Source organism: Nerophis lumbriciformis, linkage group LG09 (assembly GCF_033978685.3).
Source record: "Nerophis lumbriciformis linkage group LG09, RoL_Nlum_v2.1, whole genome shotgun sequence".
NCBI classification, from domain to species: Eukaryota; Metazoa; Chordata; class Actinopteri; order Syngnathiformes; family Syngnathidae; genus Nerophis; species Nerophis lumbriciformis.
In genome coordinates this window covers 32,793,854-32,812,593 of record NC_084556.2, presented here as the reverse complement: position 1 = coordinate 32,812,593, position 18,740 = coordinate 32,793,854, and the positions used below count along the sequence as shown (strand labels likewise).

At 38.4% G+C, this 18,740-nt stretch overlaps 1 protein-coding gene across 1 annotated transcript in view; it reads left to right on the top strand.

Moving 5' to 3' along the window:
* The window catches only part of rnf43 (ring finger protein 43), a 227,099-nt gene extending 209,298 nt beyond the window's left edge, over positions 1-17,801 (top strand). The window contains exons 3-9 of the mRNA XM_061963291.2: positions 2,121-2,195; positions 2,274-2,408; positions 8,514-8,615; positions 8,701-8,856; positions 8,942-9,044; positions 11,274-12,731; positions 13,917-17,801. Of these exons, the coding sequence (XP_061819275.1) occupies positions 2,121-2,195; positions 2,274-2,408; positions 8,514-8,615; positions 8,701-8,856; positions 8,942-9,044; positions 11,274-12,731; positions 13,917-13,942 (2,055 nt within the window). The 3' untranslated portion in view covers positions 13,943-17,801. The remainder of the gene's footprint in view (positions 1-2,120; positions 2,196-2,273; positions 2,409-8,513; positions 8,616-8,700; positions 8,857-8,941; positions 9,045-11,273; positions 12,732-13,916) is intronic.
* The last annotated feature ends 939 nt before the right edge of the window (positions 17,802-18,740 follow it).

Below are 18,740 nucleotides of genomic sequence, written 5' to 3'. Positions count from 1 at the left end.
ATCAAATACACAACCTTTATTTCATGTGTTTGTTAATATTCTGTCCGTTCAAATAAACCTACCATAACATTGTTAATGCATAGACAAAAAAATAATCAATCCATGCATCCATTTTCTATAATAATATTAAAAAAAAAAATTATATATATATATATATATATATATATATATACCGTATTTTTTCGGACTATAAGTCGCTCCGGAGTATAAGTCGCACCGGCCGAAAATGCATAATAAAGAAGAAAAAAAACATATATAAGTTGCACTGGAGTATAAGTCTCATTTTTGGGGGAAATTTATTTGATAAAACCCAACACCACGAATAGACATTTGAAAGGCAATTTAAAATAAATAAAGAATAGTGAACAACAGGCTGAATAAGTGTACGTTATATGAGGCATAAATAACCAACTGAGAAGGTGCCTGGTATGTTAACGTAACATATTATGGTAAGAGTCATTCAAATAACTATAACATATAGAACATGCTATACGTTTACCAAACAATCTGTCACTCATAATCGCTAAATCCCATGAAATCTTATACGTCTAGTCTCTTACGTGAATGAGCTAAATAATATTATTTGATATTTTACGGTAATGTGTTAATAATTTCACACATACATAAGTTGCACCCTCAGCCAAACTATGAAAAAAACTGCGACTTATAGTCCGAAAAAATACGGTATATATATAAATAGGCTTTTTTTTTTGTTTTGGCAAAATTCTGGCAAATGAGCTGGCAGTTTTTTACTGTAAGATGTATTGCCATTTTCACAGTGTGTAATATGGGGGATTGCTTTGAATGTAAAAGTCAAGCAGAAATATAATTGCTGTACATGCAGTACTTGTATTTTTTTCTTTCAAAATTGAGATAAATAATTAAAATAAAAAAGTATTTCACAAACTATATTATTTCCCGGCTTTCGCGGGCCATATAAAATGATGTGTTGGGCCAGATCTGTCCCCCAGATCTTGAGTTTTACACCTGTGCAGTGGTTCTCAAACCACTTCAGAAAACACTTGGCTCTCCAAGTACCACTACACTGACTAACATTAAAATAAAGTAGTGTATTAGGCCTAACTATGTATTAAAAAAAAGGCAGAGGTTTTATTTATTTAACAATTATATTTCATATTTTTGTCACTGTAACATTACAAAAAGCTTAAACAGTAACACTGTGTTTGGATATTTAGTTAAGTGATTATTTGGCATACCATTAGAGAATAACTGCTGTAAAGCATGCAAGCAACTAATATCACTGGTTTTACAGTTAAAACCAATATATATACATTATATATATATATATATATATATATATATACATGTATGTATATATATATATATATATATATATATATATATATATATATATATATATATATATATATATACACACACAACACATATTTTTTTCTAAATCAAGTTTTGATGATGATTTAGAAAAAAAAATCTATGTGTATTTCAAAAATGAAAATAAGAGCACACATTTTTTTAAAGTTGCATATAATTGGGATTCATGCTGGTATTTTTTTAGCTTCTTTTTTTCAGATTTAAATCTTATTTTGACGGATTTTTGTGTTCAATTTAGTTCTGATTTTTCCAAATCAAAACTTGAGTGTTTAGTTCAAAATTTTATATTTTCTTGTACAAAATGGTTGCCGCCAATTTAGCTCTATATATATTTGAATATTTTTATTACCAAAGGAAAATGGTATTCTTTGGTTTTTCAGTACGTAGCCTGTGGTGAAAATACGTTTTGGATACTCCTGTTCTGACGTATCTTGCATGGTAGATCATCATAGGCTTATTTCTTCCCCCATCCATTTTACCCTCTTTTATTTCTTTCACACTTGTGTAAGGAATTGTTTGCTATGCATTGCCTTTTCCTCTCTCGTTGATTAGAATGGTTAAGCACAGGAAGTGGAACTGTAGTTTCCCACTATGATGTTTTCAGAGGAGAGCTGAACTAGTTTTCCCTCAGCGTGACTGCCACCTAGTGATGCTTTCGCGCTGTCAGTCCAGCCTTTGCAGAAGTGGGCCTACTACTACACTTGTCACACTTTTCTTGTGCATATTCAGTTGAATAAGCCTTGTCTATCTTGTGGTTTCTCCTCCAGGCTCACATGGCACTGGACAAGGGCGCTCAGGCTGTCATTTTCGATGTCAGCGATGATGCAAATGCAGCTGCTGAGGTGATTACAAAGACACCAGACTCTTTCAAGGACAAAGACGAGTCCTAGTTTTGCCATATTTCTGTGTGTCACACACAGCTGAGAGAAGCGGACTCCCTTCCACGCCCAGTCGTGCTGGTGGACGCTGACGATGCCGAGGAGTTGATGGGTCTGGTCAACAAGAACGAGGAAGCTCAAGTCTGTATTGAGATCTTGGTGGAGCAGCCCAAATGGGTAAGATAGAACATTAGCGTTGTTAGTAAATACAAACATTATTATTGGGGGTGTACCGATCCGATATCAATATCGGATATCGGCCCCGATATCAGCAAAAATAACAAATATGATCATATAAGTAGTTGTGCAGTTTGTTTACTTGTACACAACTCAACAGCTAGTCAACATCTGAATGTCCTCCAATAAGCACACAAGTTTGAGCTCTGCTTGTGAAAAGGTAAACATTGTCGACTATGGTCTACTTGCCGTTAGCAGCCACACAACAGCTAAGCACACACTAGCACCCAAGCTAGACATATGTAATATGTGTTTTCGAATTGAACAGTCGAAAGACATTTGTCAATGCGAACAAGTATCACATAATTATAGTACAAATATACAAAGTCTCCAAGACAGACATATAGTAGAAAGTATTCAGTAACAAAGACAGACATGTGGTAGAAAGTATTCAGTAACAAACGTGTCCGCATCTTTCAACTTTGTGTCATGCCCTGAATTTAATGAATTATTTTGACCAAAATCACAAATCACAAATTAACACTCCACGTACAAAACATAAATCAGTTCCATCTCCACCTTTTCAACTTCCTGAAGCTGTAGAGATGGGCGAAATTTAAAATGATAACAATATATATATACATTACAGCCTCCTGCGATAACAGTATGTATCACAATGTATTATATGGTTTGTAAATGATAATATACCCATTTCAAAACGGGTTGCAAAGGCCCCTAGTCTAATTTGGCTGTCGATGTTTGCGTTGTATTATTTTCTCAAAACTATTATTAATATACTATTATTAATCTACTTGCTAATTTACTGTTAATAGAATGGAGGTAAATCAGGGCCAAAAGTTCTGTACCTGAAAAAATGTACTTTGAAACCGAAAGTTCAGGTTTTGATGTTGAATGTTGAAATATACATCAGTGTATTCAAAATATGGGCTTCACGGTGGCAGAGGGGTTAGTGCATCTGCCTCACAATACGAAGGTCCTGAGTAGTCTTGGGTTCAATCCCGGGCTCGGGATCTTTCTGTGTGGAGTTTGCATGTTCTCCCCGTGACTGCGTGGGTTCCCTCCGGGTACTCCGGCTTCCTCCCACTTCCAAAGACATGCACCTGGGGATAAGTTGATTGGCAACACTAAATTGGCCCTAGTGTGTGAATGTGAGTGTGAATGTTGTCTGTCTATCTGTGTTGGCCCTGCGATGAGGTGGCGACTTGTCCAGGGTGTACCCCGCCTTCCGCCCGATTGTAGCTGAGATAGGCTCCAGCGCCCCCCGCGACCCCAAAGGTAATAAGCGGTAGAAAATGGATGGATGGATGGTATTCAAAATAAAAAGAAATGAACACCGTTTTTTTTTTTTCAAGTTGAATATATTTTTTAGTCACCCTTAAGTTTTTTGAATGAATTCTTTATTTTCATTCTTCACTTTCATCTATTTTGATATTTCACATGTTGAGTTGAGTTTGAGTTTATTTCGAACGTGCTTGCATACAACATGATACATCACAATTTCCAGTTTCTCTTTTCAACATGTTGGAAAAGGAGTAGGAAGAAGCAGAGCTTATTTAATCCTACCTCTTTTCTTTTACATAACAGTTGCTAAAACTTTTGTTCACTTCCTGTTTTCAATTTATTCACAATATACTCCATAAGTAATCACAATAAAAATAAATAAATAGTACTCGGTGAAGTAAGTTACATTTCATATAGTGAGATGAGTAAGATTATTATGAAAATGAATGGATGGATGAAATAAATTCAGAATGTTTATCATGGTTCTTCTTCTTTGTACTTTTGTCATGTCTGTGTGATCATGTTTTGTTTGTCATGTTCGGTTTTGTTTTTGGACTCTTTTTGCACTTTTGTTTGTTTTGTCACCATAGCAACCCATTACTTTTCACCTGTCATGTCACGCACCTGTTTCATGTCACACAGCTGATTCAATTGCACGCGCACACCTGTCACTAATCATGTCACTGCTATTTAAGCCTGTCTGTGTCTTTTGATCATCCTGGTGACATTTCCTATCTATCCATCCATGCTACTGCTACCCATGATATTCATGTCCACTATAGTTCATGCTTCATGCCATGCCACAGTAAGTGTTTATTAGTTTCACGTCCATAGTTTTGCCTTTGTCCTAGTTTTTGTTTTCTTAGCCAAGTTTATCTCCGCCTGTGAGCGCGCCTTTTGTTTGTATCCTTTTTTTGTAGTTTGTTAGTGTTTAAGATAAAAGATGTCACTACCTTCACGCCATGTCCGGTCCAAGTTCACTTGCATCTCGGGAAAACAACCACTCCATAGTCCACGTCCTGACAACTTTGTAAACACTTTAAGTTTGAAGAGTTTCTTGAAGTGGATCATATTAGTACATTGTTTGATTGCTTTGCTTAATCCATTCCATAATTTAATTCCACATTTGATCTTTCAATTTTTTCAAACTAAATTTTTATTTTTTACAGTTTCAATTTTTTATTTTTTTTATTTCACATCAGAACACTCAACATCTAATCCTGCATTTTCAGTTTCAAAGTAAATTTTTTCAGGTACAAAACTTTTGACCCTGATTCACCTCCATATTATAGCTGGTTATTTTCTGTTGTAACATGGTTCTGTCTCCTCTTCTGTTCAAATGTAATAAGCGCTTATACTTCTGTTGTTTCGATACTTTACATTGGTTTTGGGGTATACTACAAATGTGGGAGTCCTTAAGTAGTTACAGGGGCATTATTGGTCATACCAATGCTGATATTGACATTTTAGATCACAATTATAATCAGACAAAAACACAGGATAGCGGTGTTAGAATATCAGTTGAATTGTGTCCATTTATTGACTCTGATTTAAATCGTTCGGTTTTTGCCCTTAAAGTCCTCCAGTCTCCAGGGACTTATTTTCCTGATTGAACAGTAACAAAAGCGACAAAATATTTTTTGATTACAGCACGGTGGAAGAGGGGTTAGTGCATGTGCCTCACAGTACGATGGTCCTGAGTAGTCCTGAGTTCAATCCCGGGCTCGGGATCTTTCTGTGTGGAGTTTGCATGTTCTCCCCGTGACTGCGTGGGTTCCCTCCGGGTACTCCGGCTTCCTCCCACCTCCAAAGACATGCACCTGGGGATAGGTTGATTGGCAACACTAAATTGGCCCTAGTGTGTGAATGTGAGTGTGAATGTTGTCTGTCTATCTGTGTTGGCCCTGCGATGAGGTGGCGACTTGTCCAGGGTGTACGCCGCCTTCCGCCCGAATGCAGCTGAGATAGGCTCTAGCACCCTCCGCTACCCCGAAAAAGACAAGCGGTAGAAAATGGATGGATGGATATAGAAAACATGTATCTAACCACTGTAGTATCAACCATATACTGATCATTTACTTGGTATTGTTACTGTCAATATTTGTATGCAGTTAGTGATTAGCATATCCTCCTGCGGTGTGTAGTACAGCATCTTTAGCTATCACTCGTCCTCCAGGGATGACACTTGTAAAAAAAAATGTTTATTTGCTGCCGTGGAGGCGAGGATTGCTAATGTAGAAGTGGCTACACACTGTGGAGGGACGTTAGCTGCTAGCATGGACACTACATTGCATTGAGGATGCGTTTGTTTGTTTGTCGCTGTCAAATTTGCGGGACACAGCTAGAATGTGTCATCAACATGCACGATAAAACGATAGTATTAAAAGATCTGTCGCCGGCCAATTTTAATCATTTATATTATATATTGTCTGTATTACACAACTCTACTACCGTATTTTTCGGAGTATAAGTCGCTCCGGAGTATAAGTCGCACCGGCCGAAAATGCATAATAAAGAAGGGAAAAAAACATATATACGTCGCACTGGAGTATAAGTCGCATTTTTTGGGGAAATGTATTTGATAAAACCCAACACCAAGAATAGACATTTGAAAGGCAATTTAAAATAAATAAAGAATAGTGAACAACAGGCTGAATAAGTGTACGTTATATGAGGCATAAATAACCAACTGAGAAGGGTGCCTGGTATGTTAACGTAACATATAATGGTAAGAGTCATTCAAATAACTATAACATATAGAACATGCTATATGTTTACTAAACAATCTGTCACTCCTAATTGCTAAATCCCATGCAATCTTATACGTCTAGTCTCTTACGTGAATGAGCTAAATAATATTATTTGATATTTTACGGTAATGTGTTAATAATTTCACACATAAGTCGCTTCTGAGTATAAGTCGCACCCCCGGCCAAACTATGAAAAAGACTGCGACTTATAGTCCAAAAAATACGATAAGCACTTATTTTTTCTGTTGTTTGTAGCTGGCTCAGCGGCTAGCTAAGCTATTAGCGTGCCTGTTCCTGCTTGCTCTTGGTATGTTTAGCTTCGTCTTAGTACTTTAATGCTTAACGGGGCTGTTTGCAACATTTACACAGATGCCTAGAGGGCGCCAACTTTACGATGTATTTTACACAGTACATACCGCCCTCTAACGGCTTCTTGTACGTAATAATGTAATTATGTACGTACGCAACACATGCACGCACATTATCTTTAGCTGTTGTTAGCTAATAATAGCAATTTGGATAGCTAGCATTAGCTGTCATTGAATGTATCAACTATCATAACAACAACAACATGACTGCAAATTGTTCTCTTGGACTGCTTTTTCATGTGTGCACGCGCTCGCATCACTTACGTGTTGATGAGAGTGAGTGACCGCCGTAAACACCAATCATTTCATTCGGGCCGGTTAAAAATTGTTATTACCTAAACCAGGGGACGGCGTGGCGAAGTTGGGAGAGTGGCCGTGCCAGCAACCTGAGGGTTCCTGGTTCGATCCCCACCTTCTACCAACATAGTCAAGTCCGTTGTGTCCTTGAGCAAGACACTTCACCCTTGCTCCTGATGGGTTGTGGTTAGGGCCTTGCATGGCAGCTCCCGCCATCAATGTGTAGATGTGTGTGTGAATGAGTGAATGTGGAAATAGTGTCAAAGCGCTTTGAGTACCTTGAAGGTAGAAAAGCGCTATACAAGTACAACCCATGTACCATTTACCTTGTACAGTTGTCAAACTAATGTGTTCTGTTAAACCACTAATGGTAACTAACATAAGTTAGCCAGTGGTGTTCTTGTTATATTTTTGGCTTTAAAAAATGTAACTGTGGGGAAGTAGCGAACAACATCTTTAAGATATCAATAAATACAGTTTATTAGTTAGTTAGTTTAGTCTTTATTTGAAGGGACAATGCACAGAAACATTAAGCTCAAAGAACGATATGTTCTGCACCAGATTATAGCTAAATAGCTCATTTCCATCTGCAGTCCCAAAATTAAAGAGATACAAAAAACATGCAATAAAATTATAACAATACAATTATACTATAGCATGTAATCAAATTAAGAAAAAGTCATGAAAATGCCCTTTCGTTGACACATACTTATTATACATTACAACCACACCTCATTTACATCATAACACATAGACAATACATGCTCTTCTTCACATCTTTCATCATTTGTAAAACACAACCATGATTTTAACAAACACAGCTTACAACAAAATGTTCTCATGCATGAATATATTACACATTAAGTTGACATGTCAATCATAGTGCCCACCTCAGTGACCGTGTGAGCAGCTTTGATTGCTCCATTTACCGTAATGGAGGTGATTTTTACTAACTTACAGTATGTAGCAGATACATAATTAGCTGCTGTCTAATCAGCCGTGGTACTAAAAATGAATACATAATTAGCCAGAGGGGATCTGTGATCGGCATTGAAAGGCTATGGCAATCACATACTTTTTCAAGATAATCGTCTGATACTCATCGGTGGCCGATTGAGCGACACATCCCTAATTAATATGGTTTAGATATTACACTAATTTGCTTTTGCACCAACAACACACATATAAGATATGTATATTTTGCTTAGTAAACACATATTGACCTCCATTGGATTGGTTTTGGCATCTTTAATGTACAAAATGTAGCAAAGTTGCCCCCATATATTTTTTATGTATGCGACTAGATTCAAACAATAAGTGATGACTATGTTGCTTCTTTTTGCATGCCACAGTTATTATAATGCCATAAACATGTGCTCCCATTTCAGCCACATTATGACGTGGGCATCCTCCTTACCGTTGTCTTGGCTGTTTTGACCATCGTCCTCATCTTTGCTTTTCGCTACAAGTGCAAATCTAACAGAACCTGGGCAAGTGAAAGTGGCAACACTGTTAAAGCCTCAACCTTCAATTACGATTTCTAACCTGCACTATTTGTCAATGTTGTCAATGCAGGACACGGCCCATCAGCAAACCGTCAATGCTATTAGTCGTTTGGAAACCAAAACCTACATCTCCCAGGGCTGCTCGGGCACACATCGCTCCCATGGCAGCAGTTCCAACTCCAGCCCAGTCTGTGCTATCTGCCTGGAGGAATTCCAGGACGGCCAAGTAAGAGGGATCCAACCTCAGGATACATAACACAATTTAAACGGATGTAACACTAATTTTAATGCCTCTCCCTTTTTCAACCAAGCATTTGAGGATCATCTCCTGCGCTCATGAGTTTCACAAAGACTGTGTTGATCCTTGGCTGCTGGAGCGCCGCACCTGTCCTTTGTGCATGCACAACATCTTGGGTGAGCATTGGCCCATTTCCAGACGCTTCATTGGGTATACCTATTGAGTAATAATGCAACTTTATCAAAGACATGCAAAGATAAGAGAATGTACACAACACAAAACAAAAGGGCTACTAAGGTCCCAAATAACAAGTGCTAAATAGCGTGTGCAAACTAAAAAAAAAAATGTATGTACTCGTGGGAGCGTGTTGCGGGTGATCTGCTAAAACTGCATGCGCAATTAATAACAGCAGTATTGCCAAATCCTCTGTAAGGAAAGTAGCTCTTGGCTGTCCTTAAAGTCGATAGAAGTTGCTCGATGACATCATCGCTGCATTTACATAATTGATTGCAATGGATGGCCCTGCGATGAGGTGGCGACTTGTCCAGGGTGTACCCCGCCTTTCGCCCGATTGTAGCTGAGATAGGCTCCAGCGCCCCCCGCCACCCCAAAGGGAATAAGCGGTAGAAAATGGATGGATGGATGGATTGCAATGGATGCTGTAGGAGAGAGGTTGTGATAGAGAAAAAGTGTTGTTTTTTCGTCTTTTTATTATGATCAGAACTGCAAGTTAAACTTTCTTCTGTTCAGTCTTAGTTAGTTTTCTTAATCAAAATGTTAGAGTATCAAATGTGATCAAAAGATTGGATGGTTGTGACATGATTGCTGTATATTGACTGTCTCTTTAACATGAACTATAGGATTGGTACGTTGCAGTGAATCATTTTAGGGTGACATGACAGTAAATTAATATTTTCATTTACATCTTGCTCTGGAAATCAAAGCAACAGTTGTGCACATGCGGATTTCATTAGTCTGGATTAATGCTTTGTAAGCCAGAGCAGTAATCACAGTGGCTTCGCACACGCACAAATCATTTGCAGTCTGGGCTTTGAGTGTTGAGGTTCTCCGCTCTGCTCGTGCAGCACCAGCTGCAGTTAGACTGACTGCCTGTGAGTGCTTTGGAACGGGGGGGGGGCAGTAACTGCAGCATGCTTTCATCTCAGAGTCTCCAAAACACAAGAAAAGTCTCCAATAACACCAGAAAAAAACGCAAGATTTGTCGCTCATAGCAACAAAGCCACCAAGTGGGCAAAACTAATAACAAGTGCACACAACTGCAGTAGTTTTATGAAATAATGTAGTAATGTACAGCATTTATCTTGGAGAGTGGACTTCTATGACATCTCCTTCCAGCTGCTTCTCAGTCAAACACACCATCGGCATCTTTTTCATATTTTCATTGATAAATGTCAGCCGTTTTGGATATTAATTTGACATTCTTGGCTGACAGACTCATTCTGCTTCAGTATGGTGCAAGCAAGCAGTGATACACTCGTAGTCAACTACCCACTCTGTCGTATTTTTGATCATTTCTTTTTTTAATTCAATGGATATCATCCGCTTCTTCTCAGCACAAACCTTCGCCCTCATTTTCTTCCTTCCCATGGTTGGAAAACAAAGTTATGCCAGTCTTTAGCTGTAAGATAATGCTAGCGCTCTCTACGGGTTTCACTGTGACATTTGCTACACTAACTAATGGTAACACAATTATTTGCTTGCAATATAAAGCATGACAATTAGCCGAGAGACAGCTCTTATCGCAAACATCTTGTTTCAAGTTGAGGTACACTGTGTTTATTTCCCAACACCGATCAGTACATTTTTCAGTGTACAAGAGGACGAGGCCTATTTTAGTTAAGACTAACTCATGTAGGTCTACATAATAGGGGTGTCCAAAAAATGTATTTTCTAATCAATCGCAATTTTTATTTGTAACGATGTTAATCGATTAAAACATTTCAAAAATCTATTTTTAAAAAGAAAAAACATATATATTATTTATTTATATAAATCTGTCCTGTCCAGCCACTCGTAAAAATCATATTGTTGATGTAGATGCCCATGTCTGCTGTACAGATTTTTTGGGTAGAATTGTATTCATTAAAACCAGTAATATAACAATTTATCAGGGCTCTTTTTCTATTTTGTGGAGGAATGTAGTTAATCATAGAAGTGGCACCAAATGTTCTTGAAAAAGTATTGATTTTGAATCGAGAATCGGTACAGATCGATTCTGAATCGAAATGTTACCCCCAATTATCGAATCAAATCAAATCATGCGGTGCCCAAAGATTCACAGCTTAATCTTATGTAAAAAATTACATTTCAGATTATTAATGACTATGATGAATGAAATAAATAATTAGTGTTGGATGTATTTGAACTACAGTTGTCATCTACAGGGACAGAGAGGCAGCCACACAGGAACAGACTTCTGTCCAGTCCAGAACGAAGTTTCCTTCACCCGCAGCCTTACAGCAGCCCACGAAACCACCCCTTCCCCCAGCATGCCATCCCGTTCTCTATGAGACCCAACTATCCTCGTGGACCTTCGGGGTCCTATCCCCCTGTCGGTTACTACAATGCTTCTTCTCCCATGGACAGCCGAACGCTACGTTTGCTCACCAGCAGGCCTCTGGGCGCCCCTTGTGAGTACCACCTTCCCGCAGAGGGTCCCAGGAGGCCCCAGAGGACTGGCGGAAACTGCAGGACTTCAACCCACCACTATACCCCCCGCCGGTCCTGTCCAAACTATCGCTCATCCTGCCCAGCTCAGCGTAGCACACCCAGCTCCAGAATGCACCACAGCGCCTCAGCCAGAGTGGCCGCTCCAGGCCGGCTAGACGAGGGCAGCTGCTCCGGCGGCAGCTACCACACGGACCGCAGCGGATATTTGGCAGACGGGCCGGCGAGCGACTCCAGCTCGGGGCCGTGCCACGGCTCCTCCAGCGACTCGGTTCTCAATTGCACCGATGTGTCCATGCAGGGAGTTTACGGCAGCTGGTCCACTTTCCGGAGCTCGTTGAGCAGTGACTACGATCCGTTTGTGTATCATGGGCCGGGGTCAGGGCGAGCCCCGCGGAGGAACAGTCTGGAGATGGAGGCCCAGGCCAGGCCCAGGTCTGTGGATTTGGTGGTGAATAAAGTGGGCTCCCCCGAGGAACAGCCACAGACTGTGTTCAGCCACATCCACTACCACCGCCATAGACACCACCACTATGAGGAAGGGGAGGGCAGCCAGGGCTCAGATGAGGAGCCGGGTGGCACAGCAGCAACATCTGCACCTTCTTCACTCCCCTTGGACAAAGATCCATCTGTTTGCCCTCCTCAGCTTAGTCACTGCCAGTGCACAAAACCAGACTGTACTAAGGTGTGTGGGACAGAAAATCAGGATCAGGACCCGAGCAGCTCTTCAGGGCCCTCGGTCCTGATGTCTCCTGTCCCTATGAAGCTACAGACCCACTGCTATCACCAAGGACACAGTACCACAGCTCTGGGGCGAGGCTGTATGCGAGACTCCCTCTCCGCTCGCTTTCACCAGAGCTTGGACCTTCAGGAAGATCGGAGCAGCCGCGTCCACTACGGCCAAAGTTCAGGATTCTGCCGCTCTCCCCCTGAACCGCACCCAGCCCCCTTTCCCGTACCTCTTATTTTGGACTCGGGTGGTATCGACGACTGGCCTTGCTGTGCCGAGTCCTACGTTGTGTGGCAAAAACGAGTCCAAGAGGTCCACCCTGAGCCTCAGATTCTGGGCACCAGGACCTCCATTGAGTGGGCCCCTTGCAGGTTTCACCATGAACTCGCTGCAGATCGCAACACAGACATTTGTTTATGTTGTCAAAAAATATACCAACATCAGGGTGAGTGTGTTCTTTTGATCTTTCATGACACATTTTTAATGTGGGTAACAACGTATCCCTTCCGATACGATACAGACATTGGAGTCTTGAGTGTTTGCCGGTACCGACATTAATCCGATACGATAATATTACATACTTGTATTATTTTGTAGTGTGGAATGTTAGAAAAGGTTTGATTAAGTGAAATTACTCAGAGAAAAATTGTAGATATGAAAAACACTAACCTTATGACACATTAATGCTTATGAAGTGGAGTGTTGATTTGTGTTTTGGCAACAATTAGTGGACACAATAATTCATTTAATTAAGGGCATGAGACAGTAAGTTCAATGATGCAGACACATTTGTTACTGGATACTTTATAATACGCTTCTGCCTTGAATACTTAGTATACAGTATGGGCCAAAAGTTTGGACACACCTTCTCATTCAATGCATTTTCTTTATTTTCATGACTATTTACATTGTAGATTGTCACTGAAGCCATCAAAACTATGAATGAACACATGTGGAGTTATGTACTTTTAACAAAAAAGGTGAAATAACTGAAAACATGTTTTATATCCTAGTTTCTTCAAAATAGCCACCCTTTGCTCTGATTACGTTTTTACACACTCCCAGCATTCTCTTGATGAGCCTGAAATGGTTTTCACTTCACAGGTGTGCTTGAAGCTCATCGAGAGAATGCCAGGAGTGTGCAAAGCAGTAATCAGAGCAAAGGGTGGCTATTTTGAAGAAACTAGAATATAAAACATGTTTTCAGTTATTTCCCCTTTTTTTGTCATAAGTGCATAACTCCACGTGTTAATTCATAGTTTTGATGCTTTTAGTGACAATCTACAATGTAAATAGTCATGAAAATAAAGAAAATGCATTGAATGAGAAGGTGTGTCCAAACTTTTGGCCTGTACTGTATGTATTACGTAATGTGCAACTAGCCTATGTGCGATTGTGTGCTTAGCTGTTGTGTAGCTAAGGTCACCTTGTGTGCTTCTTGGAGGACTTTGACATGTTAACTGACTGTCTATCGGAGCTTATATGTCACAAACTAGTTTTATTGCTTATATCGGACAGATATCCAATATCAATATCGGATCGGAACATACCAATTTTTTAATAATAAAATATCATTGTAGTTTTATGTTGAATTACATTTCTCTGTGTGTGTATTTGTATGTGTGTCCAGGATCTGAGGAGGAATCTGGAGTGTGACAACTTGTTTCCACAATACAGTAGAACCCGTTTAAGTCCACCCCGTTTATGTCGGAAACCCGTCTTATGTCGACCAACTCATCAAGTCTTCATCCGCCGTGTTTGTTTCATCACTAAAAAGTGCTCTCTTAAGCCGACATCGACATACATGGTCCATCGCTTTTTTTCAACTTTACTATTTGATAAAAAGTCACTCCTTTTATGTCTATCTGTTGTAGTATTATTCACTTCTTTGTTACCGCTCAATAGCATGAAACCAGTTACACAGCCTTAAGAAGAATAGACAGTGACTTCCTGTTCAGTGCAAAGCAAGCGTCAAAATAAAAGCATGACAGTATTAGTTACCTGGATTCGACCACAGCAACTAACAAAAGTCACCCGATTCAAATTTATTTAGGAATTTTAGCCACCGGGAAAAAAAGATTTGCGCATGCTGTATCGTCATGTTAGTCAAGATATAAAACAAAATTAGTGCTGTTAGATTATTTTTTTCATCACACTTTTGAATTTGGTTTAAACATGATTAAACATAGGTTATTACCCATATGCATAATTTAAATGAACTTAAAGGGGAACATTATCACCAGACCTATGTAAGCTTCAATATATACCTTGATGTTGCAGAAAAAAGACCGTATATTTTTTTAACCGATTTCCGAACTCTAAATGGGTGAATTTTGGCGAATTAAACGCCTTTCTATTATTCGCTCTCGGAGCGATGACGTCACGTTGTGACGTCACATCGGGAAGCAATCCGCCATTTTCTCACTTTCGTCGGTGTGTTGTCGGAGGGTGTAACAACACGAACAGGGACGGATTCAAGTTGCACCAGTGGCCCAAAGATGCGAAAGTGGCAAGAAATTGGACGAAATTTGTTCAAAATACGAGGCTGTGGGGAAAGCCGACGAAATGGTCAGTCGTTTGTTCCGCACACTTTACCAACGAAAGCTATGCTACGACAGAGATGGCAAGAATGTGTGGATATCCTGCGACACTTAAAGCAGATGCTGACATCAACTCCAAAACTGGACAGATCAGCTTTCAGGAAAAGAGAGCGGATGAGGGTATGTCTACAGAATATATTAATTGATGAAAACTTTATTCATTACTCGCGATTTTACGTAAATTATTATACATAAACTGTGTTTACCAATAATTTAGCTTAAAAACATTTAAATGCAGACAGCCCTGAAAGGGGTTTTCTGCACTCTCAAAGTGCATGTTGTTGCCAAATAAATTTCATATGCTGTAAACCTAGTTCATAGTTGTTAGTTTCCTTTAATGCCAAACAAACACATACCAATCGTTGGTTAGAAGGCGATCGCCGAATTCGTCCTCGCTTTCTCCCGTGTCGCTGGCTGTCGTGTCGTTTTCGTCGGTTTCGCTTGCATACGGTTCAAACCGATATGGCTCAATAGCTTCAGTTTCTTCTTCAATTTCGTTTTCGACACCTGCCTCCACACTACAACCATCCGTTTCAATACATACGTAATCTGTTGAATCGCTTAAGCCGCTGAAATCCGAGTCTGAATCCGAGCTAATGTCGCTATAATTTGCTGTTCTATCCGCCATGTTTGTTTGTATTGCCATCACTGTGTGACGTCACAGGAAAATGGACGGGTGTATATAACGATGGTTAAAATCAGGCACTTTGAAGCTTTTTTTACGGATATTGCGTGATGGGTAAAATTTTGAAAAAAACTTCGAAAAATAAAATAAGCCACTGGGAACTGTTTTTTAATGGTTTTAACCCTTCTGAAATTGTGATAATGTTCCCCTTTAAAACAAAGCCCAATATTTGGACACAATTTTACTGTCAGAATGTCATCCAGGAACTTTTTTTAAATGTTTTTGAAATGCACAGCATTCATTTGATGTGCATTTCAAATATGTGATTAATCAGCATATACACATTATTAATGCAATATTTGTTTTTTCATTTATTACACGATTTACCTTATTATTTTCGACAGCCATAATACAAATGTAGAATACATGAAAACTGAAGAATCAAGTGGAAATGGAGGAAAAATATTTAATGTCACATTGTCCTTTTGTGACAAGTTATTAAGGAGTGCTTAGTTTTGACTTTGGTTTGTCGACATAAGCGGTTGTAAATCAAGCAAATCCGAGGGGCGTCAACATAAACGGGTTCCACTGTATCACGCTGCTGCTACTCAGGAGCCAGAATGGACAGTCGAACGTTGTGGTCGTGCTCTCTTCTCTGCTGCCACAACAAGACGATTCTTTATCTCAGCTCCTGCCTCCGCTTTGTCAACATTATTCATAACAAAAAGTGTCAATCTTTTCCCAAGGTTCTGTGTTTTGGATGATCAGGAGGACAACACTCACAGAAGGAAAGTGAAAGTGTGCCCATTTTTTAGGACACAGGGTTTGGTTTTTGGTGTGCCTCCTCTCTTTTTACGACTAACTTGATCGCTCAATTTGGTACTTTGTTCACTTGCTCAATCTTCATTTTTGCTGAGGCGAGCCTCAGTGGAAAAGTCGTCACTATCCTACCTCAGCTCACATTTGTCTTGGCTCACAGGGTCTTTAAAAGGTACTGCTGTAGTTGTTTGACGCCACACCAACAACCTTGTCAGGTCGGTTGATTCTCTGAATGTTCTCTGAATTGGCAGAGCCTTGCATTGGCCTTGTTTTCAAAACTTCAATCATGGCAGCTGTTTTTATCATGAGTTTTGTTTGTGGTTTGTCTCTTTTTTTTTAAGTTTTCAAAATGACTGAATTATTACATCTTAATAGCATTTTTTTTTTTTTTTTTTTTTACTTTAGCGGGATGATGATGCTTGTTGTTTTTCGTGCTTTTTTCTTACTGACAATTCTGCATTCTAGCTGTAGACACACCCCCAGTGCCTTTTTTTAATAACATCCAGAGAAGTGGATTAAAGCCACATCTTGTCCGCCTGACAAACATCACAGAAAATGTTCAAACACTAAAAACCAATTCAATTATAAGAAGTTCATTATTTTTCATAATAAAGTCAAAATATCATGCAAATAAAGTCAGAACATTAGCTGTATTTCTACAAGGAAAATGTCTTAAATTGTATTCATATTGTTATAGGAGAAAGTTGTAGTTTCACAGGAAAAGAGTAATGATTTGACAAAATTAGTGGTGGAGTGTTACATAATCAAAATCAAATTATAATGAGGATAGAGTTGTAATGTTTTTAAGGGAAAAGTTGCAGAGCACTTTATTGTGTAAATGTCAGGAAATGTAAATGTCCAAATGTACTGTATATAATTATGTTGTTGAATTAAGCGCGTTCTAGACAACTGAACATACTTTTAGTACGCTGAAGGTGCATCTTAAATGATCCAGATGCAAGAAAATGCATATTACAATTTTATTTTTATTTTTTTATTAGGGCTGTCAAAAATAACAAGTTAATGCAGGTAATTAATCACAAAAAATGATGGCACTAAACATGTATTAACACAGGTTAATCACCCAATTTATTTTCTTCATATTCCATATATATTTATTCAAAACACACCCCAAAGTGACTTTTAAGTAATACTGTTACCAAGATTTGAGCAAATAAATTGTGTTTTTAGTGAAACTTTTTTTTTTTAAAGTTTGTATATGCTATTCTGACAATTTGTGTGAAAATGTTGAGGTGTTTCTTTTAGTTAATTTAAATTATGCCAGCAAGTAATTTACTGTGATTCATCATCATTAATCACAATTTAAAAGTGTGATTAATTTTATTTAAAAAATGCATCATTTGACGGCACTTATAAATACATAATACATTTGACAGCACTAATCTGTGTATGTATATACATGACTAATGCGATCATTTTGTGAATAATCACGAGTTAACTCGTTATTTTTGACAGCCATAATATATATATATATATATATATATATATATATATATATATATATATATATATATATATATATATATATATATATATATACTTTTTTTTTTTTTCATACAGTACATTTAGAGTTTACATTTGTTAACACTTACATACATATACAGTATGTATGTAGGGTACAGTGCAGTGGAACCTGCTTAAGTCGGCCCCACTTATATCGACACTACTAAAAGATGACAAAATATCAACATATATATATATATATGTATATATATATATATATATATATATATATATGTGTGTGTATATATATATATATATATATATATATATATATGTGTGTGTATATATATATATATATATATATATATATATATATATATATATGTGTGTGTGTATATAATATATATATGTATATATATATATATATATACATACATATATTGAACCACTTTATTGACATAGAATCAGAGAACCAAAGGGTTTTTTTCTATGGAAAAATTAATTGCGACATGTGTTAATATTTTCCACCTCATTACCGCTAAGCAGCATGAAGTGTCAACAGCAATGCATTTACTGTTCAGTCCCTTCAGGAATTTGCGATCGCACCAATTCACGCAAATTATGTGCGGCCTCACAATTTCCAACTTCTCCGCCTATTTTGGCAAATCAGCATCATTTTCAATGATCAAATGTGCCTCTGAGCGCCCGTCAACTGTCGTGTGTAGTTGAAGCACAAACAGCAACGTGTAACAATAAATAAGTTGCTCAAACGGCACCATTCCAAATCCCGCGTAGCTCAGAGTTACTTCCTTTTCCTGTCTAAGCGCTAAGCCTTCTGGGTAATGTGCAATGTAAACATTTAGCAACACACCAGCGCCTTCACTTCCTAGTGTACACGTATTCATATATTTATGTTTTCTTTCTTATCCGGGGTAAGACAATTAAG